This window comes from Octopus sinensis, unplaced genomic scaffold, assembly GCF_006345805.1.
Source record: "Octopus sinensis unplaced genomic scaffold, ASM634580v1 Contig18646_ERROPOS438955, whole genome shotgun sequence".
Taxonomy (NCBI): Eukaryota; Metazoa; Mollusca; class Cephalopoda; order Octopoda; family Octopodidae; genus Octopus; species Octopus sinensis.
The window spans coordinates 57501-83594 of record NW_021835961.1 but is presented as its reverse complement, the minus strand read 5'-3'; the positions used below and the strand labels follow the sequence as shown (position 1 = coordinate 83594).

The 26094-nt window shown below is 37.7% G+C and overlaps 1 protein-coding gene across 7 annotated transcripts in view; it reads right to left on the bottom strand.

The window, feature by feature from the left end:
- Positions 1–8217: 8217 nt before the first annotated feature.
- The window catches only part of LOC115231491, a 61251-nt gene continuing 43374 nt past the window's right edge, over positions 8218–26094 (bottom strand). For 4 of the 7 annotated variants that reach the window (XM_036500108.1, XM_036500110.1, XM_036500112.1 and 1 more), the window contains exons 3-6: positions 25065–25140; positions 23372–23484; positions 19927–20645; positions 8229–8381 (exon numbers count right to left, since the gene is read on the bottom strand). In XM_036500108.1, the coding sequence (XP_036356001.1) occupies positions 8274–8381; positions 19927–20645; positions 23372–23484; positions 25065–25140 (1016 nt within the window). In that variant the 3' untranslated portion in view covers positions 8229–8273. Of the gene's footprint in view, positions 8382–19926; positions 20646–23371; positions 23485–25064; positions 25141–26094 lie in introns of all 7 variants that reach the window. The other 3 variants (XM_036500106.1, XM_029801509.2, XM_036500107.1) reach the window with 3 other exon arrangements.

The following is a 26094-nucleotide window of genomic DNA, read 5'->3' as shown; positions in this document are numbered from 1 at the left end:
GACGAGCCATCTGTAAAGCTAAGCGCCTTATGGATGAGAAACCATTGGTCACTTATGGCTAGACAAATATTTAACTTCATATAAATGAACTAGCAGCTAAGCCCGGTCCCACCCGGTCTGTTTGGATGATGTGGCTGTGATCGTTTTCGGTTAGGCATAATCTACAACACCGTTTCTCAACCTTATCATTTCGGGTCCCCTGTTTCGATTCGAGCCTCCAGCTGTATGAAAATTTCCTGACTCCCCCACCCTTGTCAGAAAACAGCTTCAGGAGTTGTGAATAACGAATTTGTACATAGTCTGTTTCTGAGAGCTATTCTATTGGACCTCTGTCTAATCATTAAAACATTGATTTAATTATGAACATAGAAAGAAATTATACATTAATCCCTATTTTTGTAAGCAGTTGTATCCGTAAAAATGTGGTTTGCAGAGAGCAGAAATTGAAAGAAGATATATGAAATGGACGTGTGTGTGAGTGTGTGTGTGTGATAAAGGAACTTTTCTAACCATCTTGTATAATATACAATGTAAATTTAAGATATGATGTCTTTTGTATAATACTATACTAGAGAGGCTAATATTTATGATGTGGTTAGAACTTCGGCTCACAATCATGAGGTAGTGAGGTCGATTCTTGGACCTGGCTGTGTGTGTGTTGTATTCTGGAGCAAAACATTTTATTTCATGTTGTAGAAATGTGCTGCGACGTCCCTGGCGCCAAGCTGTATCGACCTTTTCCTTTCTCTTGGATAACATCGATGGCGTGGAGAGGAGAGGCTGGTATGTATGGGCGACTGTTGGTCTTCCATAAACAACATTGCTCGGACAGCATTGCCTCGAAGGGGAACTTTCTAGGCGCAATCCCACGGTCATTCATGACCGAAGTGGGGTGGGTGGAGGGTCTTTACTCCCTTATTTTTTTTAAAGGTTGATATTTATGCTATTATAATATTTATGAGAGATATGTTTAAAATAAATATCGCGACTGATACGAATTTGTGTTTAACAGTAAGTTACTTTTAGATGGAAGTTGCCACTGCGTACAGGATTAAGCTTTAGTAAGGTATTTTGTTAGGAAATATCTTATGTAACTTCCAATTCCAGCAACAAAGAAAGTCAGTTAATGATAATGAAATAAAGAGACAATTTTTTTTTTTATTTTTAGTTTCCTGAAATTTTGTTATGAGGATGATTAAAATATATTAGGTTGTGAGAAGTCAGATTATGTAAGGCAAGAAATATATCTTTACAAGTTTACAGTTGATACAAAAGACTGTTTAGAAAGCTTGAGATCGAAAAGTAAATTGTATGCCTTGTGTGCGTGTGTGTGTGTTCACCCCCACCACCTGACAACCAGTGATATATGTGCCTGTAACTTAGAGGTTCGATAAAACAAACGGATAGAATGAGTACAAACAGACAAAAGAAGCTGTTTTGAGATGCCAATAGTAAATAGGTAATGTAAGGGAGATAATTCCAGGGAAGACCTCAAGGGGAATAATTCTGAAATTGAACTGCGGGCATTGTTTGATATCTTAATATAAATTTGAGTGATGTTCTCAGTCCTTTATGTTTTTATGTTTATTAATTCCTCCTAGACCGTTGAAGGGGGTCTGTTTTTTTAAGGGTTCCTAATTGGAATCCAACTGACCCCCCTATTTTTACTGCATATAAATACATTATATTGGCGACCAAATCGGAGCAATGACTGAATTTCATATCACGAACTCCCAGGGAGTATTGTAAAGAGGTTCAATTTCTGAAGGGGGCCGCTTAAATGGGGACCCACTGGCCCCTCCCCTATTTTTACTGCATTTACCTCGCTCCTACGATTATTGATTAAACTATGATTAGCATCAGTACCTAACACATTTGCAGAAATAAGTTTCATTACAAAAGGTAAGAGGGCCGCGAAGTGGCCCGATATTGGGTCGAAGGTCTGAAAGGTGCCCTCCGCAGGAGGCAGCGTGAATGCCACCCGAAGGGTGACTTCAAGGCTAGTATGATATATTTCCTTTTGGTGGCGATCTGGCAGAATCCTTATCACTCAGGGTAAAATGCTCAGCAGTATTTCGTCCGTCTTTACATTCTGAGTTCAAATTCTGCCAAGGTCGACTTTCTTTTGATGTCGGTAAAATAAGTATCAGTGATCGACTTAATCCTTCTCGCGAAATTGCTGGCCTTGTGCCAAAATTTGAAACCAAAATTACATTTTTTTCATGATAATCTGAAATTGTTAAGCAGCTCAGTATTAATGACATTGACAGAATTGGTAGATGAACGGAAGAAAATACCTTTTGGTGTTTAATTAGTTCTTTACGCTCTGTTTATGAATCCCAATATCGATTTTGAACTACTGTAATCTCTCTCCTCAAATGTGAGGCAGTGTGCCTATGACAGCAGTCAATATTCTGAAAATACGATACCTTCATAACTATTTATACACTCGACTGTGTATGCTGAAAGAGTGCTCATGTATGCCAAGATGATAAGGCATGTGAAGATGTCCAGTAATACAGATACCAAAACACTTGGTGTTGATGATGATGATGATGATGATGATGATGATGATGATACAATGAAAGTTTTCGAAGACACACGATAATTATGGTTTCTGATTTAGGCATAAGGCCAAGAAACAGAATAGTCATAAACTGAAGTGACGCAAGAATAATGCTGGTATGGTAATGAATATGAAAGTATAGCGACTAATTCCGGAATATGATCTGTAATTCCTTTGTTATACACCACACACACACACACACACACACACACACACACACACACACACACACACACCACTCTTTCGAACCTCGCTAACATCTGTGCATTTTTTCTCCCGGTCGCTACTCATTTGTGCGTGCACCAATTCAACTGACTATTTATTTTTCGTTGATCGCAGCCTATTTGCCAGTATCGACCCACTTCATCCTCAGTACCCTGTCATCTTGACTTGGTCTGCATCAATAATAATAATAATAATAATAATAATAATAATAATAATAATAATAATAATAATAATAATTGTGTACAGTGCTCAGGTGCACTACAACTCATCTAAAGTGTATATATAATCAGGTGTAGTTTCGGCGGATTTCGGAAAGCATGAGGGCCTTAAAAGATGCAGTGTCATGGCAGTCAACAACTGACGCAGGCAGTTTATTCCATGCTTCAGCAACTCTGAGCGTGAAAAATGTTTCCGAAAGTCATGGGAGCTGTATTGTTTTCTGACTTTGTAGGCATGTCCACGTGTGTTAGACACATGGAGATCAAAAAGGTGTTCAGTATTGTTGTGGTGAGGTGGTTGATAACTTTTGGGGGTTTACCAAGTCCGTCGCCAAACGCCGGAGCTTCAGTGAATCCATGCCCAGGGAAACAAGGCGCTCAGAATATGGTAGGTGTCTGATGGAGGGTATGCGTTTGGTTGCACGTCTCTGGACAGATTCCAGGAGATCAATGTTCTGTGCAAGATAGGGGTTCCAAACTGATGATGCGAATTCCAAGTGTGGTCGTACCATAGCTGTATACAGTTTTAAATAGATGGCTGGAGAGCGGCTAACAAAAGACCTGCTGAGTGATGCCAAGACACCCTCGGCCTTCCTGACAATCTTAGAGATATGCTTTGACCAACGCAAATCACTGCTGACAGTGATGCCTAGGTCACGCTCGCAGAGGATTTCTTGATATCAGTGTTGTGGAGGGAGTATGTGAACGCAGGGTTTTTTTCTCCCAAAATGCATGGTGGTACACTTGTCCACAGCCAGTTTCAGTTGCCAGTCTGTGATCCATTGCTGCATTGTGTCTAGGTCTGATTGCAGGAAAGAGTTGTAGACATCAGGATCTGTCCTCTTGATTTCAAGGTACAGCTTGATGTCGTCTGCATATTTCAATACTGTGGCATTCTTTAAATTGGCATATATATATATATATATATACACATTTAGTTTAAGAATCTATGTCAGAAAAAATAGGTGCCTATATATTTGTTAATAGAGTAGGTATGTTACACACATCCACACACACACACACACACAGAGTCAAGAGATGCTCAATATATTAGTGCTCAAATGATTTGAATTACACTTCAGAGCCTTTATGTGAACTAGGTCCACTGGATTTTTCTTATATTTATGTACTGATAGTTACTATATGCTCCTGTTAAATAATTTGTGCATTATGTGTAGCTCTGACTGCTCCAGATTGTGCAGGAAAGTTCAAAGAACCAAAACATACTGAACATGAGGAGTAAGTAACTTCTGATAACCAACCCATGCTGCTAAACTCCTAATAAGTGTGTATTTAATACATTTGAAGAAGAGTGAAACAATAAATAATACTGATTAATCAGACATTTTCTCCAATCATCATAGAAATAATAATTAAAACAAAAAAAATTCTATAATAATAATAATAGGTGGTGAACATATATAGCTATGTGTAAAGATGTTGGAGTCAAGCTCATATGCTTATACATTCAACACTTGGACCAAGTTGTACCAAGCTATCCTTGAGTACATGTGTTATCGTGTCCTCTCAAATGAAAATGAGTACAAATAGCAGCTGGAGTTAACCTTGTGAAGGACTGGTGCCCTATCCAGGAGGAACTTTCAAATGTAGGACCAGTAACTGCCAGACATTCATTTCTGCAACAGAAAGGTTATGTCAATAACATGAGTGGTCGGCCCATTGCCTCCAATGATAGGGAAACATAATAACGCTTTCTAATTTGACACAACGCCAGCAATTTGGGGGCAGGGAATAAATTGATTACATTGAACCAGCGATACTTATTTTATCGACCTGAAAAGATGAAAGGCGAAGTCGACGCCAGAGGAATTTGAACTCAGAACTTAAAGATGGCCAAAATACTACTAAGCATTTTGCCCAGTGTGCTAAATCCTACAAGCTTGCTGCCTCACAGACAGACATAATAATAGATGCAAAAATTTATTCTTTCCACTAGTTTGCATATTCGAATTTTGACAACTTCAGACAAATCTTAGAATTCTGTAACTAGAAAAATGGCAAAATAAAATACAGGATACTGGATAAATGTGGGACAAAACAAATTTTATTGATCAACACCCACAACACTCACACACACACAAAAGACACAATTACACATAAACACAAAGTTGAGAAAAAGCCACTTAATGAGATAATGACAAGTAATATCAAGCTCTGCTAATGAGTATGTAAAAACTATGTTAGGTGAAGAAGGAAAAAAGAAAAAAAAAGTCTCTAAAGATTTAAATATAACACAAGCAGCCAAACAATGATTCTATCACACACATGATTGGACATAGTTCAGGTTAATATGATAAGAAATTAAGATTATGTGAGGAGGAAACAATTCATCCAATCAGCAGCTAGAATGCCGGAGTAGGCTCCAAATACTGGGGCATACCAATAATAATGATGCAATGTAGGAGTGTATAAATACATACATGCACACATACATATGTACATACATGTCTCTAACCTATAAACTATATACATACATATCGCCATATCGCGGTTCACCTTTCACGGTTTATTATTTAAGCTTACGTTGTTTTACATTTATGATAAAATAAATATATAGAGATTATAAAAAAAATTATTAAAAAAATATACAATACAGCACTGTTTCTACTTCACAGATTTTCAACTGTCGTGGGGGAGTTTGGGAACGTAACACTCACAATAGTTGAGAGATTCTTCTTTGTTCCTTTGTGCCCTTTTCAAGCCTAGCCAGGCTCATGGCCCCGGTTTCCTGGTTTCTGTGGCGTATGAGTTCCCCCCAGCTGGACGGGACGCCAGTTCATCGCAGGATTACTCAAGAAACAGGAAGAAAGAGTGAGAGAAAGTTGGGGGTGAAAGAGTACAACAGGGGTCACCACCACCCCTTGCTGGAGCCTCGCGGAGCTTTTAGGTGTTTTCGCTCAATAAACACACACAATGCCCGGTCTGGGAATCGAAATCGCAACCCTCCGACCGCGAGTCCGCTGCCCTAACCATTGGGCCATTGCGCCTCCACAGTTGGGGGATTACTATAAATATATATATATATATATATATATACACACACACACACACACGTGAGTGTTTATATTGAGCAGATCATGCAACAAAGTAGAAACTTTTTCATTGCATCATTATCATTGTGCCATGTCTCTGTACTTTGAATATATATATATCACCATCATCATCATCACTTGTTTCCATGCTTGCAGGAATCAAGTGGAGATCACTGAGGCAGATTTTCTATACCCGGATATACAATAAGAAATCAAAATTGTGTGAAGAAACAATTTAATCCAATCAGAAGCTAGAATGCCTGAATAGCCTCCAAATACTGGGGTATGTTCATAATAATGATGTAATGCAAGAGTGTATACATATGCGTGTGCATGTGTGTGTGTGTGTGTGTGTTTGTGTATATATATATAGAGAGAGACATGCACACACATATGAGTGTTTATATGAGCAGATCATGTAACCAAAGTAGAAACTCTCCCCTTGCATCATCATATTTTCCATGCTTGATAGATCAAGAGGAGGCAGATTTTTTATACCCGGATATATATATAATATATATATTATTATATATATATATATATATATATATATAGTAGAAATATGTTTTGAAAAAAATTATATATAAGTTTCAATGTTGACAAATCAAAATGTTTCAATGTTGTAAATTAAAATGTTTTAATGATTTGCCAACATTAAAACTTATAACAATGTTTTTCTAATTTTACACTTATCATTGATAAACAAAAAATATTGTTGAAACTGGTTTGATATATATGTAAATAAATGTATTTTAAACATTTACGAGCTTTTGAAATTTAAGTGCATTTTCCTATATTTTTTTCCTGCATGGAAACACCACTTCCTCTTTTGCTATATATATATATGACAATTATTTTTTTTTCAGTTACAATCTACAATAGGCTATAGGTTGAAGACACTTGCTATAGGTCTAAAGGTGCCACGCAGTGGGCTGAACTCAAACTTATGCGATTGAGAAGCAAACTTCTAAATCACTCTGCCACACCTATTATTATATATAATATATATATATATATATATATATATATACATACACAAATATACACTCACACACACAAGCATACACACACACACAAGTAACATTTGTAACCTCATTTCAAATAGAATCTCTCACATAACAATAACCTGATGATGATGAGATTAATTCAAAGAGAGAGTAGACCAAAGTGTGAGCCTCTACATGGCCACATGCCCAGCTAAAAATTAGTCAAATCACCATTAAATCACAGCCTATCACTTTTAGAAATGGAAGGACACATTAGATAATGTAGTCCAAGGTATGCAATGACCAAGAGAAGGATGGGATAGGCTGAAGTGGTTGTAACTGGAACACTTTCCATCATAGGTCTATTCAATCAGAGCTGACCCAGTTTGAAACAGAAGCTAATGATGACAAATAGGCGCAGGAGTGGCTGTGTGGTAAGTAGCTTGTCTACAACCACATGGTTCCGGGTTCAGTCCTACTGCGTGGCACCTTGGGCAAGTGTCTTCTACTATAGCCTCGGGCCCAACCAAAGCCTTGTGAGTGGATTTGGTAGACGGAAACTGAAAGAAGCCCGTCGTATATATGTATATATATATATATATATATATGCGTGGTGTTTGTGTGTCTGTGCTTGTCCCCCTAGCATTGCTTGACAACCGATGCTGGTGTGTTTATGTCCCCGTTACTTAGCGGTTCGGCAAAAGAGACCGATAGAATAAGTACTGGGCTTACAAAAGAATAAGTCCCGGGGTCGAGTTGCTCGATTAAGGCGGTGCTCCAGCATGGCCGCAGTCAAATGACTGAAACAAGTAAAAGAGTAAATAAGATTTCAGTGGTGGCAGCAGTAGCAACAATGATGACAAGAGCAATGATGTTGATGATGACGATGATGATGATGATGATACATTAATATTCTTTGTTTTCATTTACCTGACAAGTCTACTGAAATAATCAAGTATATATTGCATTTTCTTTCTTGAGTCTCTATCTCTCTCTCACACACACACACACACACACACCACCACATTATATAGACAGACTCAAACACAAACACATAAAGACATATACACTCAAACACACTGAAGCTTCAAATTAAATCTGTTTTTTTTCTCTCCTCTCGTTAATGAATTAAAGACAGTTAAGCTAATTAAACCAATTAGCAACGTAGTTTTAGATAGCAAGTAAACATCACCAATGAAATTCCAGTCAAAAAGAAAGAGGATAATTACCGAAAAAGTTCATGGTTACGGTCAGTCCGAGGCACATCACGCTTTATAATCCTCATGTCCCCCCAAAATTTCTTTCGTTGTACTTTTTGCTTTTTGGCATAGATCTATAAAATAATAATAATAATAATAATAATAATAAAAATAATAATGATGATGATGGTGATTTCAAATTTTGGCACAAGGACATCGATTTCGGGGGAGGGAGTAAGTCGATTACATCGATCCCAGTACTAAACTGGTACTTATTTTATTGATCCTAAAAGGATCAAAGGCCAATTTGAACTCAGAAAGCATAGACAGATGAAATACTGCTTAGCATTTCAACCAGCATGCCGATGATCCTGCTAGTTTTAAAATAATAATAATAATAATAATAATAATAATAATGATATACTTTTAAATAATTATAATAAGAAAAGTAATAAATACAATCTTATTCATTCAGTTGTATAATAAATTTTATAAAAAAAGTAATTTTTTCTTTTGTATATATAACACACAAACATCAGATTTTCAACTGCATGATACCCAAATATTTTTTGCATCTTCAAATGCAAATAACTTGTTGTCTCTTGATGTCTTTGGTTGAGACTTGTGTGCAGATACTTCAAATTAAAGCAGGGAAGAGAGGGTTGTTTCTAATTTAAGCATAAGTCCAACAGTTTTTTTGAGAAGTGGTGGTTAGCTGATACTATCAACCTCAGTACTTAACTGGTAATTTATTTTATAGACCTGAAAGGATGAAAAGCAAATTGACTTTCAAGAGGATTTGAAGTCAGAACACAGACAGCCAAAACAAACACAACATAACATAACATTGAATAAAAAGCTCTGATGATTCTGTTGTGAAGAAAACTATTACAGCAAATACACTGACATACTCATGAATATAGATATTCACAATAAAAGAATAATGAAATGCCCAAATTGAAAACAAACTGTAAACAGAATAAAGATTGAAAAATCAAACAAAACAGTCAACTGTATGTAAAAAAATGTCACCTACAAACAAACCTATAAAAACATCATTATATAACCCACCACATACAAAACATGCAAGACCCGGAAAAAAGATACAAGAACACAACAGTGACAAGTGCACTTACAATATAGTGAAAATAATAGAAAAGTCACTACACGATACTATTAAGACATTACAGTAAAGCAACATAGAGAAGAAAAAAAAATAACAAATCCAAAAAGATGAGAGAGTATAGATATCTCCAAACACCACTATCACATAGAAACACTCAACCAAATACACATCATCATTTAATGTCTGCTTCCCATGCTGGCATGGGGTGGATAGTTTGACAGGAACTGGGCAAGCGAAGAGCTGTCGAGGCTCTAAGTGTCTATTTTTAGCATGATTTCTATGGCTGGATGCCCTTCCAAACACCAACTGCTTTAGTCATAACAAGTGTGGCTGTGTGGTTGAGAAGCTTACTTCCCAACCATGCAGATTTTTTGGTTCAGTCCCAGTGTGTGGCAACTTGGACAGTATCTTCCACTAAAGCCCTGGGCTGACCAAAGCTATGTTAAGTGGATTTGATAAGCAGAAACTGAAAGAAGCCCATGTGTGTGTATACACCCTTGCCTAGATATTGCAGGATGGTTGCAAATGAGCATCATTATAATACATTGAAGGATGTTCATGAAAAACGCATCTAGCTATGGAGAAATATTACCTTGCTTGGAAACAGACAAGGGTTGACAACAGGAAGGGCATCCAGCCATAGAAAAATCTACCTCGATAAATTCCATGTGACACATGCAAGTAAGGAAAAGTGGGAGTTAAATGATGATGATGATGATGAACAAGAGCATACTTCTGACCCTCACACCAAACGACAGAGCCAATGTAAGTGGGGTTTAGCCAAGTCCTTTAAGGCCAGGTTGGAGCCTATGAATATCTAATAAGCCCCTTCTCTCAAAAACAAAAGCACAAAAAAAAAAAAACTCACAGCCTCCCTGAATTTTGTGAAGGAGTAAAGAGGAGTGGGGGCAAAAAAGTTTTGTTTTACTTCGTTAATTTGCAGAATGTCTCTTGAGAGGTCCTGCCTAACAGCAAAAATAAATCAAAACACAAATCACATTACAACAGCGAGAGAGAGCCTAAGCAAAATCAATAAAGAAAAGAAAAAGCGAACATTGTCAAATCAATGAATGTGGATCAACAAAAACACAGTCCAGGCTGCAGTTGAAGAAGCAGCTATGAGAAAATAGATAAATGTAACAGGGCCATGCAAAAAATTCTATGCACAGCAATGAAATGCCTGAATATTGACAGATAGGATGACCTGATTGATTGATTTAGCAGCAGAGATAGAAGCAGGGTAAAATAGGTTGGAACCAGATACAGGCTCTTGTTGAAACCTTACCCAACAAAAATGGAAAGAAAATATAAACACATACAAGTAAGAAAAAAAAGAAAGGATCTATCTTACTTAATGAAATAAAAATGGTGGGATCCAATATGAAAAAGTTAAAAATGGGAGCTCAAACACAAAAGGTACATTGGCACAGACAAGAAGCTTGTTTCCCAACCACCTAGTTTCAAGTTCAGTCCCATTGCATGACACTTTGGGGACAAGTGTTTCTACTATTGCTTTGAGACAACCAAAGCCTTGTGAGTGCATTTGGTAAATGGAAGCTGAAAGAATCCCATCATATATTATACATCTATGTGTGTGTGTCTGTGTTTGACCACCATCACCACTTGACAACTGGAGTTGGTCTGTTTATGTCCCAGTAAGCTAGCGGTTCAGCAAAAGCAACCAATAGAATAAGTACTAGGCTTTAAAAAAAATAAATAAGTACTGGGATTGATTCATTCAACTAAAAATTCAAGGCAGTACCCCAGCATGGCCACAGTCTATTATTGAAACTAGTAAAAGATACAAGATATTCAACTGGTACTTATTTTATCTACTGCAAAAGGTTGAAAGGCAAAGTCAACCTTCACAGAATTTGAACTCAGAAAATAAAGACAGACAAAATGTTGCTAAGCATTTGCCTGGCATGCTAACGATTCTACCAGCTCACTGCCTTAGAGACAGACTAATATTACAAACTAAGCAAGATATCAATAAGCAAAAAATATCCTGGAAGTGAAAAAAAAAACATACAACACAAAAATTAAGGAGGGTATAAAGAAACAATGCTACAGAAGAGTCTGACTAATACTGATTTCAAATTTTGACACAAGGCCAGTAATTTCAGCAGAAGGGATAAGTTGATTACATTGACCCCAGTGTTTAACTGGTACTTATTTTATCAACCCCAAAAGGATGAAAAGCAAAGTCAACCTCAGCAGATTTTTAACTCAAAATGTGAAGACAGGTGAAATGTCGCTAATGATTCTGCCTCAGAGTCAAATTAATATTGGTTTCAAATTTTGGTGCAAGGCCAGCAATTTCGGGGGAAGGGGTAAGTCAATTAGATCAACTCCAGTATTCAACTGGTACTTATTTTATCTACTGCAAAAGGTTGAAAGGCAAAGTCAACCTTCACAGAATTTGAACTCAGAAAATAAAGACAGACGAAATGCCACTAAGCATTTTGCCTGGCATGCTAACGATTCTACCAGCTCACTGCCTTAGAGACAGACTAATATTACAAACTAAACTTAGTGTTAGAAATAAAATAGTGGGCATAAATACACTAGTTATAAACTACAGTTGTCTCCATTACAACAAACTGGAAGTTGAATGCAATGGGGACCTTAAACAGAAAATCCAGTAAACTACTAACAGTGGTTTGAAATCATCACTCCAGAGCTAATTAAGATAGAATATATTACGCGTAGAAGTGGCTGTGTGGTTTGTAGCTTGCTTACAAACCACATGGTTCTGGGTTCAGTCCCACTGCGTGGCACCTTGGGTAAGTGTCTTCTATTATAGCCTCGGGCCGACCAAAGCCTTGTGAGTGGATTTGGTAGAGGGAAACTGAAAGTAGCCCGTCGTATATATGTAGATATATATGTATGTGTGTGTGTGTGTGTGTGTGTGTATATGTTTGTGTGTCTGTGTTTGTCCCCCCAACATCGCTTGACAACCGATACTGGTGTGTTTACATCCCCCGTAACTTAGTGGTTCGGCAAAAGAGACTGATAAAATGAGTACTAGGCTTACAAAGAATAAGTCCTGGGGTCGATTTGTTTGACTAAAGGCAGTGCTCCAGCATGGCCACAGTCAAATGACTGAAACAAGTGAAAGAGTAAGGGTCGAGATAAATAGAAAACTACTATGAAATAAATAATAAATCTCTGAACGAGATGTAAACAGTAACTGCACGACAATGTAAGGTATACTAGCCATCTCAGTATGGCTAACCACTAAGGGTGGGTGTTACTGTAGCTTGTAATCCCAGGAGATCATCGTCTCCAGCTGGCTTTAGGCACACTTTCTGTGCCCTTATGGTATATGCAAAGGGAGGTCATCCCTCCCTCATCAACCTTTGCAAATACCATAAGGGCACAGAAAGTGTGCCTAAAGTCAGCTGGAGACAATGATCTCCTGGGGCTACAAGCTACAGTAACACCCACCTTAGTGGTTAGCCATATTGAGATGGCTAGTATACCTTACTATGAAATAACAATAGCAGAACAAAATTACATAGTAAAAATCAGAGTGTCTGGGTGCATTTATTGTGACACTGGCACTAATGAGATCACAAGTACTCACAAGACAAAAACCTCCCAATTTTGTTAGATATAGTATTGAAGCAGGTGTAAGTATGATAGAGAGAAAGGAATGAGTATCTTGCAGAAGAAGATATTACATGGCTTCTTCAGCTGAAGAGAGAGAGAGAGAATGTTGAGAGTGTAACTTCACATTACAAGGTGAATAAAATAACACAACACACTCCTTTTTTTCTTACATAATTGACACTTGTCATGACAACACTATCAACTTGCAGATGCAACCCATTAATGCTATACAAATGCACTCTACACTAAAACTCAACACCAGTCAAAGCGCACATATGAAACACAAACGCCACCCATGAAAATAACACGACACAATGCACATACTTTACACAGCAGGTGGAACATTAAAATAATAACAAAAACAACAAAACTGAATTGGACAAGTAAATGAATACGATTTGGAATACAAATGGTTCTTCATTGTTAGAAGACAATGTGGCAACAAAGCCTTAAGAACATGGTGGTAGAGTAAAAACTCACATAATAACTGTTGAAATAATAATAATAATAATAATAATAATAATAATAATAATGATAATAATAATAATAATAACACTAGTACAACACTAAATACAAAACCAAATATATGGCACACTAGGCATAACAACAACATGAACTTCCAACCTGTTGTCTCTTGAGGTCTCTGGGTGAGACTTGGAGCCAACTTGTACAAATATAAAGCAAAAGTCAAACATAGAATAATAATAATAATAATAATAATAATAATAATAAAAAAGAAGAAGAAGAAGAAGAAGAAGAAGAAGGATGATGATGATGATGATAATAATAATAATAATAATAATAATAATAATAATAATGAATAATAATAATGATAATAATAATAATGATAATAATGATAATGATAATAATGATAATAATAATAATGATAATAATAATAATAATAATAATAATAATAATGATAATAATAATGATAATAATAATAATAATAATAATAATAATAATAAATGCCCCGATGCAGTACCAGGCACTGGCTCTCATAGCTTCTGATCTAAACTGATTGGAAGTGTTATCATGTACCTGTTTTCTCTTGGTATAAAAGATGGGCTACAGCAAATATTCTGCTCAGTACCACAGATTTGCTTCTCAGTTGTTTGACCTTAACCAGTTGAGCATGTCCCTTAGTGGCTGACGATATGTGCATCTCTGATCATGAGCAGAAGTAGTAGAGGAGCATCATAGCCATGTGTTCAGAGGAATTCTTTGAGGTTTGAATAATTCACCTCTGGAAACATGGATGTTCCATTCAATATTCTTAAACAACCCTTATTCCAGGACCTTTTGAGTGGGATGAGCTACTTCTGAAGAAAATTCTAACTGGGGCCCACCTGCAAGATCATGCACTGTTTGTCTTGATATGAGATCACTATGCCACACGCATATGGTTGTGTTGCACGTGCCTGGTGTGCCCTAGTCATGATGGGTATATCAGGTTTCATATATTTTAGCCCAGTGTCACTTTGATGGCATGCACTGCTCTCTCACTCAAGAACAATAATAATAATCCTTTCTACTAAAAGCACAAGGCCTGAAATTTTGAGGGAGGGGACAAGTCCATTACATCGATCCCAGTATTTCACTGGTACTTAATTTATTGACCCTGAAAAAAACATAACAATGGGCAAAATGCTACTATGCATTTTGTCTAGCACACTAACAATTCTGCCAGCTTGCCACCTTAATAATAATAATAATAATGATGATGATGATGATGATGATGATGATGATGATAATGATGATGATGATTTAGTGACAGGGACATAAATGAGAGGGACACTTGAAGGACAGAAAACAATTTGTGCAGGATTTACACAAAGGATGGGAAGAAAGATGGAAAAGACAGTGGAATACTATAAAAGTATACATGAGTGGCTGGTAGTAAGTAGCTTGCTTACCAACCACATGGTTCTGGGCTCAGTCCCACTGCGTGGCATCTTGGGCAAGTGTCTTCAGCTATAGCCCCGGGCCAACCAATGCCTTGTGAGTGGATTTGGTAGACGGAAACTGAAAGAAGCCTGTCGTATATATGTATATATATATGTATGTGTGTGTGTATATGTTTGTGTGTCTGTGTTTGTCCCCCTAGCATTGCTTTACAACCGATGCTGGTGTGTTTATGTCCCCCGTCACTTAGCGGTTCGGCAAAAGAGACCAATAGAATAAGTACTGGGCTTACAAAGAATAAGTCCCGGGTCGATCTGCTCGACTAAAGGCGGTGCTCCAGCATGGCCACAGTCAAATGACCGAAACAAGTAAAAGAGAAAAGAGAGAAAAGAGAGAGTATACAAAGTATGTGATAACATAAATGATGCAGTCTTCCTGATACAGTAGAAACTCCAACTAGGGCTAATCAAGGAACCCCACAGATCCAGGATTACCCTGGCTACCAATGGTACAAGCCCTCTCTCCTGCTCTCCAATCTACAGGGCCATTCATTCTAACCACTGTTGTCACAGTCACTCATCTTTCCACAAATTCATTGGGAGGTAGCACTTCCCTCTCCACTCTCACTTTCCTTAAAACTATGTCAACGAGAGCTTGACTGAAGAGGAAGGTGTTTTTCCTTGATCCTTCAGCCTTGTCCACAACATAACCTCTTTTGACATAGCCACTAAACAGAGGAATACCAGCTGTCCAACCTTGTTAATAGTGGTGGTGGGTCGGTCCTCACAATGGCTTCAGCTGATAGTCAGATTCGTCCTACATATGATAACAGCTGTTTGACATAATTCCACAAGTCAGCAATACTCGGATACTGCACAAGTGCATGCAGAATGGTTTCTTCATTGTGTGTGCATCTCAGACATTCCTGCTTGACAGTGCTTCAGAGTTTATCTTGAACTGGCAATGCTCCTTAATAGCACTGCCAGGCCAAGGATTTCTAGAAGTAATCCACAATAGTACATGGTTTGAAATTTCTCTGAAATACACCAGATAGTCATTGCTATTACCTATCACTAGATCTTTATATATTGCTACCACAGAACTTCCAGACAGTATTGTCTGACTGGCAGAAAATAGTGAGTGCCTGACATCTAATCTTGGTCTTTTTTTGACCCAGGATTGTAGCTCCGTCAAAGAGCTGAGCTGTGGAAAAGCGTTTCTAACAAAGATCACATCAGCTCACCATCCAGGAAAATCTGTAATTGGTGCAACTGAAACATGTGTTTGCACATTAGCAACTATGGCATGTTGAGCCTGCCATCCAGAGGGCACAAGCAACAGATGGACCAGACCATCTGACTAGTAGAACATGTCCTTTTCACAAGAACCAGAAACGTATATGCTCCAATTTGGTCTGACATGGATCAGGGCAAAGGACAACAGTCAGATGATAGGTTATTAAGAGGCAATGTGCACATTCGCTATTCTGCTTGACATTTCAGGGATAATTTCCTCTCAACCCATTTCTAAGTGAGACTGAATACAAAAGACAAATATAGCATGATGGAGATGAAGTGAGAGAAGAGGTTTAATGAGAGTTGAAGAAGTAGCACAACTAGATGGGACAAATCTGAGTTGCTATCCAGAAGAGAAAGAACCACTCATTAAGAAGATGGTAAATAAAAGACTGTTTACAGAATGTGCAGAACACAAAAAGAGAAAACAAGAAAATGTGGGAAAAAGAAAATCAAACTTTGAAAGAAGTTTCACTCAACATTTTTTTAAAACAGTACAGATAAAGAAAAAACGGGCTGACTAAAGAAAGGTGTTTTGAAGAAAGAGTCAGAAGGAATGATCTTAGTAGCACAGGAACTGGTTCTAGGGTTAAATTGAATTACGTAGATGATAGATTAGCAGTGTAGAATAAGAAATGATTCAAAGAAAATTGTAGCACACAGCATGGAATGGACATATATACTGTCGATGTAATAAAATTGCTGCAATAATTCACAAGAATTTTTGCAGGAAATTTGGGTTTGCATACAGAGGGAAGAGCTATAACCATTTTGTAGAAATAGAAATGCAAGCACCCAAAAATGATGAAATGAGGTTGTTGTGGGACTTTCCAATATGATCCAAAAGAAAAGAAGAAAAGAACACAACAGATCAGAAAATATACATCACAAACAGATGTAGAATGCCCATTTGACACTAGAGTAAAAAAGGAAGGAAAGGCAAAAAGTGGAGCAGTATACCAACTTGAAGTATGAAATTCTCAGGTGCTGGAACAGAGAAGATAGCAATAATTACTGGAGCCTTGCAAACAATAACAAATATTTTAAACAAATCTTAAAATCTTGATATTAAAATGGGAGTAGATGCAGTGTAGAAAACATGTCGACTAGGTTCTGCAAGAATTATCCAGAAAGTCCCCAAGAACAGATATGAAGAGGAAACAAAAAGCTTTTATACAGAGTTTATACAGAGATTAAAAAATGCTCCTCATCTTTGACCACAAGTTGTGGTAAATAGGAACCATAATTAAATCAGTCCAAACACAAATTCTGTGTAAACAACAGCACATAATAATATTAATGATGATATAAGTTTAGGCATGGTTGTGCAGTTAAGGAGTTTTCTTTGTAACGAAATGGTTCTGGGGTCAATCTTACTGTGCAGCACTTTGATCAAGATGTGAAGCTTAACCCATTGATGAGGGCAATAAGTCTAAATAAAAAAACACACTTGGAAGTGACAAACCATCCAACTCATGTCAACATGGAATGTGGACATAAAATGATGATGACAATAAGGATGTACCATGTTTGATGACATATAATACGCACTTCTTTCTTTCTTTCTTTTTTTTTGCCAAAAAAATGCTTCAAAAGATCCCCTTGGGTCTTATATGCAAAGTTGGACCTCCCACAAGCTAATTTTGTTCCTGACATTAATATTCTACCAGATATTTGCTACTGATATTGGGCTGCATCTAAAACATCCGTGCATCTTTTTATGCCACCAAAAACAATATGTTTGTTTGCGTCCATGGTTGTATACATGTGTTTAGCATAAGAGACTACTGAGAAAAAAATAGTAAAAAACAAATGCTATATCACAATGGTAGCTTAACTTAGCCACTCAATACAAAAATGGATTAATAAAATAAAAATGACATAGGTACTGGAGTTAATATGGAAGACAGAAAACACTTGAAAGCATTGCCTCAGCATGGCCATATTCTAATGACTATAACCAGTAAAAAACATAAAAGAGTAACTGATACTACAGCAGTCAGCACAATTATTACCATTATCACAGTTATCATCATTATCTGCTGAGTAACACCAGAAGTTTCACCACTGCCACCATATGTGAAAATACTAATAAATCAACAAGAAAAAAAGCTTCTATATGGTTTCCTGACCTGCTAAAATAGCAGTCATATCTCTCTTGAATCACATGCCATTATCTTATTTGCTTTTTGGTTAAGATAATCTGAGACAGACGAGGAGCTAGCAGAAATGTTAGCATGCCGGGCGAAATGCTGAGCAGTATTTTGTCTGTCTTTACGTTCTGAGTTCAAATTCCGCCAAGGTCAACTTTGCCTTTCATCCTTTCAGGGTCGATAAATTAAGTACCAGTTACATACTGGGGTCGATCTAATCAATTGGCTCCCTCTCCAAAAATTTTGGGCCTTGTGCCTAGAGTAGAAAAGAAGGTAATCTGAGACATATTGTCTCTAAAGGCAGGATGGCCACAGTTAGAATGCGGTTTTTAAGCATAGGTCTACTCAACCAGAAATGCATTGTACTTATTATCTCTTTACATTTTCTATTCACAGTTCTACTGATGTCAGCTTTTCCCTTTATCCTTTGTGGTTGATAAAGTATCAGCTGCCATTGTTGCGGTTACTGCTTAGACCTAGGTGAAAGTTATCCTATGATCAAAACAAACACACCTACAATCAAAAGCATTCCAGGTCAACAACAACAGTAACACCCACTTGATCCCCACCCAATACCAACCAACTAACCTGTCTTACTAAGACCAAGCCACTACTTCTCTGAGAAGTGCTAGTGTAACTTTATTGTTCACGTAATAAGATTCGAAATTCTTACATTCTTGCCATTTCCTGTAATTCAGACTGCTTCATGGTCCCGACAGACAGAATGGAAAAGACATTGCCCCGGAGGATGGTAAGGGAGTTACAATGGAATACCCACTCTGACTCAAGGGGCTTGCACTTGCAGATAGCCATCTCCACCCCAATAGTGGTGAGCAGGGATATGGTTCAGGGGCTAAGGACACCAGAGGTCTCCACTACCACAGGCTCAACCATAAACCTGTCAGAGAGCGACAAATCTTACTTGTTTGCATATTTTGTATTCTGCTCTTGTTTTCTACCAGTTCAGATTTTGCTATTTCTATAGAAAATCTCAGTTGTTTCATTCTTTGAATGCTTGTCTTCAATCACAGTCCTATTCAATTAAGATTGAGTTGGGATTAAACAAAACAACTATTCTCTACTTCCAGTAAGAAGCATTTAACTATATCATCATCATCATCATTATCTTAATGTCCAATTTTCTATGCCTGCATGGGTCAGATGGAATATGTTGAAGCAAAATTTTTTTACGGATGGATGCCCTTCCTGTCACTAACATTCACCTGGTTATATTCCCCATGACCAAACGTTTTCCTGAAGCATTAGAAATGAAAGACACTACCTGCATGACAATGACACTCATTTATGACTCTCATGTAAAGTCAAGGCAAGAAAACAGTAACACACACACACACACACACACACTTACGTACCTGATGGGCTTTTTTCAGTTTCTGTCTGCCAAATCCAGTCATAAGACTTTGATCAGCCCAAGGCTATAGTAAAAGACACTTATCCAAGGTGCATGCAGTGGGACTGAACGTGAAACTATGTAACCGAGAAATAAACTTCTTACCACACAGCCATACCTGTACCTGTCAGTAAATAAAATTTATTGACAGAACCATTAAGTGAATTCTTTACTCACCTGTGCTTGAAAATCAATGAAGTTGATCTGCTTTTGTACATCTGGTGAATTCCAATCAAGAGAGAGACCAGAACTGATAAGATCCGATTTAAAGACATTAGTTTGAAATCTTTTGGCTTCAGCCTCTGCCACAGCAGCAGCAATATCTTCCAAATTTAATTCACTGTCTTTTGAAGAACTCTGCGTTCCTCCTAACTGAGACAAATTTCCATTACCAAATTGATTAACCATTAGAGAATACTCCATTACATCACTAATTTTTTTGTGTCCAGAATGTTCAGGATGGAACAAATGAGTTTTTAGAGGTGGGCTCAAAGAGCTAACACCATTTAATTGCAGTTGTGCTACTTTGGTAGGACTCACAACTTCAGAAGACAAGGAATGAAAACAAGTACAAAAATGCTCAACAGAACTTTCTTTACCGGAACATGTATCTTCAAAGGAAGACATTTTCTCTACACTGTCCAATGGCTGCCCACATACTGTACAAGAGCTATAAAATTTACTGGTATCTGTAAAAATTTCTTCTGAAAGACTACTTTGAGATGGGGTTTTTGAAATTGATCGCACAGTTTCATTTGAATTAACTGATGAATCCATATTGACAGTAATCCAACTGGTCTCATCTCCAGACGACGGCGACTTTACTAAATTTAAATTTGGACTATTGTCTTCATTATAAAATTCCTCTGACATAATATTGTCATCAATATCCTGATCTGGAATTAGATTTAAAAACAATAATAGTTTCTCAAATTACAGTAAAATAAAATTTCAGTCATTACTTAAAATCAAATAATACAATACTTAAAAATAACACCCAGATTATTTTGATATTTTTTTTTAGGTACAGATCAACACTGATCAAAGGTATTCCAACCATGACCATCAAGTCCAGTCCTTGTTGCAGCATGATGGCTTGTGTGCTTTGATGACACTGAGAGCTATGTTAGTGGGGCACAAGCTCCAGGTAGGACCTCTCCATACTGGACATATCAAAGGATGGAGGCCAGGATGATATGGACCACATCTTGCCAGAGGTAAAAATGGGTTTGCATTGGGCTAACACCCCCACCTAGTGAAAAAGGAAAGTTACAGAAGCATCAATGATAATCCCAAACTAGCAAGACCTGGGAAAGGAAGGCTTTCCCTTAGGGAAACCAAAAGAAGATGGAAGAGAAAATGTTCTTAAAATAGCTGGAGACAGGACACTAAGGCAGAGCTGAAAAATAAGGGATCCAGCTGGAGAGAAGCAGAAAAGACACCCTAAATTTGAGAACAGAGCAGAAAGTTGCCGATGGCCTATGATTGATAGGGAGTGGAGGGCTTAAAAAGAAAGAAATGGATGCTACTTCTAGTAAGTTGAGCAACCATGTAGGGGCTCTCACAATGCAATGTGGTCAATGTATAATGAAGATGATGGATTAAAGGCCTCTGAGAGGTTCTGTCCTTATGAGGCTATGTGAATTACATGGATTAAAAGATGTAGTTTGATACATTAAAAAAATGCACTTAAAATTTAGAACTCTATACATGTCCTCGTGAATCTCATCAGACAGGAACAGGCCAGCACAATTGCTATAAGTCGAAGTATTCACAATATGTATGACTGTCTACAGAAATAGGAGTGATGGGTAGCAAAAGTTGCATCTTCATACAGACTCCAGCCACAAGTTACTTTCTTAAATTACATAGAAGATTCACAGGAAAAACAAGGCTCAGATATAGATTATGTTTTCAGCCATTGCTTAGATCTAAAATATAATTTTAGTAAAACAATCTAGATTAGTTTACTTTCTGCAACAGCTGATTATCATTTAATGAGACTCAATTCTAAAACTACTATATTTACCTAACTCTTTAGCATTCAGATTAGTCTGTCAAATGTATGGTTTGAATTAATCAAACACTATCTTGTAATTTGAGATTTTGGTGATGCGATAGTTTGTCATTAGAATGATATTATAGGATAGATATGAAAAGCCAGCTCTAGCTGGTTTGGGCATAAAGCAGATAGAAAATTTGGGCCAGATATGGCTTGTTAAAATGCTAAAGGGTTAAATACAATGTAGTCTCACTGGTCAATATGTCCATTCATCTTTCTGTTGTCAATAAAATAAAGTACTGGTTAAGTACAGGAGTGAAGGCATGTAGCCTAGTGGTTAGGGTGTTGCTCTCACGATTGCAAGATTATGGTTTTAATTCCTGGACTGGGTGGTGCATTGTACTCTTAAGCAAAACACTTCATTCCACATTGCTTCAATCCACTTGGCTCTAAATGAGTGATACTGCAATGGACTGGGGTCCCATTGAAGGAGGTTGTGATCTCAGTCACTTATACATCAAGGAAACCAGGTAACCAGCCATATGATATATATAGGACTCAAGGCATTAATGTCATGGAGTTGATGATGATAAGTACAGAGATCTGGTTTAATTAATTATGCTTTCCTTCAAAATGTGTAATCGTTGTCAAGCCTAACACAGAGATTGTTACTGTTCTTGTGTTGTATACTTAATCCCTTACCCAGCTGTTTAACAACAACAACACCGCCACCGCCACCACCAATTTTGGTCATATTTCAGGCTTGAAAATAACTTTGTTCCACCAATTATGGATGCCCTGAGAAATAGTTTATAGACTCTGTCCTTCTTCATTTGACTAAATGAGACAAGCAACTGCATCTCAGTCAATATTTATTTTTTTTTATTTGTTTCAGTCACTTGACTGCGGTCATGCTGGAGCATCGCCTTTAGTCAAACCAAATCGACCCCAGGACTTATTCTTTGTAAGCCTAGTACTTATTATTCTATCGATCTCTTTTGCCAAACCGCTAAGTTACGGGGACGTAAACACACCAGCATCGGTTGTCAAGTGATGTTGTGGGGGACAAACACAAACACACAAACATATACACACACATACATATATATATATATATACATATATACGACGGGCTTCTTTCAGTTTCCGTCGGCCTGAGACTATAGTAGAAGACACTTACCCAAGGTGCCATGCAGTGCGACTGAACCTGGAACCATGTGGTTGGTATGCAAGCTACTTACCACACAGTCACTCCTGCACCTATAATACTGGTTTCAATTTTTGGCACAGGGCCAGCGATTTCAGAGAAGGGATTAAGTCAATTACATCGATCCTAGTGCCCAACTTGTATTTATTTTATTGACCTCGAAAGGATGAAAAGTAAAACTGACCTCGGCAGAATTTGAACTCAGAATGTAGTGACGGACGAAATGGTACTATGCAGTTGGGCCGGCGTGTTACCGATTCTGACGGATTGCCGCCTTATAACCAATATTCTTAAATCCAAGATCAAAATTTAATATGTTATAGCATAATAAAATCATCTCCATATACATCTGCATATTGCAGGGGTTGTGACTGGCTGCATTATTTGAAATAGCATCACAAACTGTTACTTACCCCCTGTATTTGCTTTAGCAGCAGCAGCCTCCAATTTGTTGAGGACGTGGAGACAGTGGGCCTTCATTTCATGGTACTTTATTACATACTCCAACTTAATTATTTCTCGTTCTCTGCAACAAATAAATGAACAAATTAATTACTTAACATACAGTAAAAGTAGTTTTCATTTTTATTCATTAATAGGTGTAAGAATGGCTCTGTGATCAAGAAGTTTGCTTTGAAACAATATGATCTCAAGTCTGGTCCTAATGCATGGCTTCTTTGGTGTGTTTTACCATAGCTTTGAGCTTAATGGTTTGGAGTAAAATTCAGCAAACATAAAGTCTATGTACACACATAATGTATGCATGTGTTTTGCGTGTTATGTCATGTATGTGGAAGCACTCCGTCGGTTATAACGACGAGGGTTCCGGTTGATCCGATCAACGGAACAGCCTGCTCGTGAAATTAACGTGTAAGTGGCTGAGCACTCCACAGACATGTGTACCCGTAACGTAGTTCTCGGGGATATGCAGCGTGACACAGAGAGTGACAAGGCCGGCCCTTTGAAATACAGGTACAACACAAACAGGAAGAAAGAGTGAGAGAAAGAGTGGTGAAAGAGTACAGCAGGAATCACCACCATCCCTGCCGGAGCCTCGTGGAGCTTTTAGGTGTTTTCGCTCAATAAACACTCACAACGCCCGGTCTGGGAATCGAAACTGCGATCCTACGACTGCGAGTCCGCTGCCCTAACCACTGGGCCATTGCGCCTCCACTTCATGTATGTATGCAATGTGTATATGTGTTGTATGCATGGTGTTTTTCTCCACATTTTTTCTTATCGACACTGTTTAGGCAGCAACAATGGTCTTTACACCTCCCAGAAACAAAAGGTCTGGCGGTAGTTCAATATGCAGTGACATGGAATACAGTACCTTAACTGAAAACAAGTAAGAGCTGGTATCAAGAAGGACATCTGACCATAGAATACTGCCTCAATAAATAATAGAGCAAAAGTAGATACAAAATGATGATGGTGATGATGATGATGATGATGATGATGATGATGGTGGTGGTGATGGCAGCAAGGAAGAAAGAGATGTGGGCTGATTTTATTTCTTTGATTATTTAGTCTGAAGAAAATGGACAATGTTCATAACCTTTTCAGACCCACCTAGGCAGGAGAATAATAAAATAAATATAATAGACGCTGCTGTGTGGTTAAAAAGCTTACTTTGCAGTCATATGGCTTCATTGCAGTACCTTGGGCAAGTATCTTCTATTATAGACCTGTGCCGACCAATGTTTTAATGTTTTGTGAGTGAATTTATATTGATGGAAACTGCATGGAAGCCCATCATGTATGTGTTTGTGTGCGTGTGTGTGTCTTAGTTTGTATCTTCTTATTTTGACATCATGTGACAGCTGTAAGTGCCATCAACTTACAAACGGTGTCATTAATTTCCAGTCTTCCATGAAAACATGTCCGGTCATGGAGAAATACTACCTTCCTTGGAAACGGATGAGAATTGGTGACAGGAATAGCATCTGGCCATAGAAAATGTGCTTCAATGAATTCCATTTGGCATATACACACAGGGAAAAGTGGACATTAGAATCATGATGATAATCTAACTTGTTGAAAGAGAAAATGAATCGAAATAACAAAAAAGAAAAAAAAATTACAAGAACCACATTGTTCCCATACCTTTTAGTTGACTGACATGGATACATTCCAAACAGAAATGGCCACACAGATTTCCTGAGAGACGGTTGGATTCCACCTAATGAAGAAGAAATGGTAAAAATTACTACTTAGTATAATGGTCTCAAAAGAAAATTTGGCTTGAATGTGATTAACTTCATTAAAGTGTATGTTAAATAAATATTGAAATCTGTTTCTTCCTCAATAAGCAATCAGAGTTGGGAGTTACTAATTTTGTGTTTGTAGAAAGAAGGAAGAAAGACAAACAAATGGATGGATAGATAGGTAGGTGGGTGAATAGCTAGACAAAGACAGACAGCCAGAAAGAGAACAAGATATATATATATATATATATACCAGCATTGCCTTACTGGCACGTGAAAAAACATTCAAGCGAGGTCATTGCCAGTGCTGCTGGACTGGCTCCTGTGCAGGTGGCACATAAAAAACACCATTTGAGCGCGGCCGTTGCCAGTACCACCTAACTGGCCCTCATGCCGGTGACATGTAAAAGCACCCACTACACTCTCGGAGTGGTTGGCGTTAGGAAGTGTATCCAGCTGTAGAAACTCTGCCAGATCAGATTGGAGCCTGGTGCAGCTATCTGGTTCGCCAGTCTTCAGTCAAATTGTCCAACCCATGCTAGCATGGAAAGCAGACGTTAAACGATGATGATGATTATATATATACAGCTCAGGTAACCTACAAAGGTTAACTTTGCCTTTCATGCTCTCTTTGTTTGTCCCCCCAACATCACCTGACAACTGATGCTGGTGTGTTTACATCCCTGTAACTTAGCAGTTCAGCAAAAGAGACCGATAGAATAAGTACTAGGCTTACAAAGAATAAGTCCTGGGGTCGATTTGCTCAACTAAAGGCAGTGCTCCAGCATGGTCACAGTCAAAATGACTGAAACATGTAAAGAGTTACAAGTAAACAAAATAAAAAAAAAAACATTTTTCAGCATGAAACCATAAATAAACTACATTTTGGGAGTATCATATTGGCCACCAGAATGGCACATCCTAAAAGG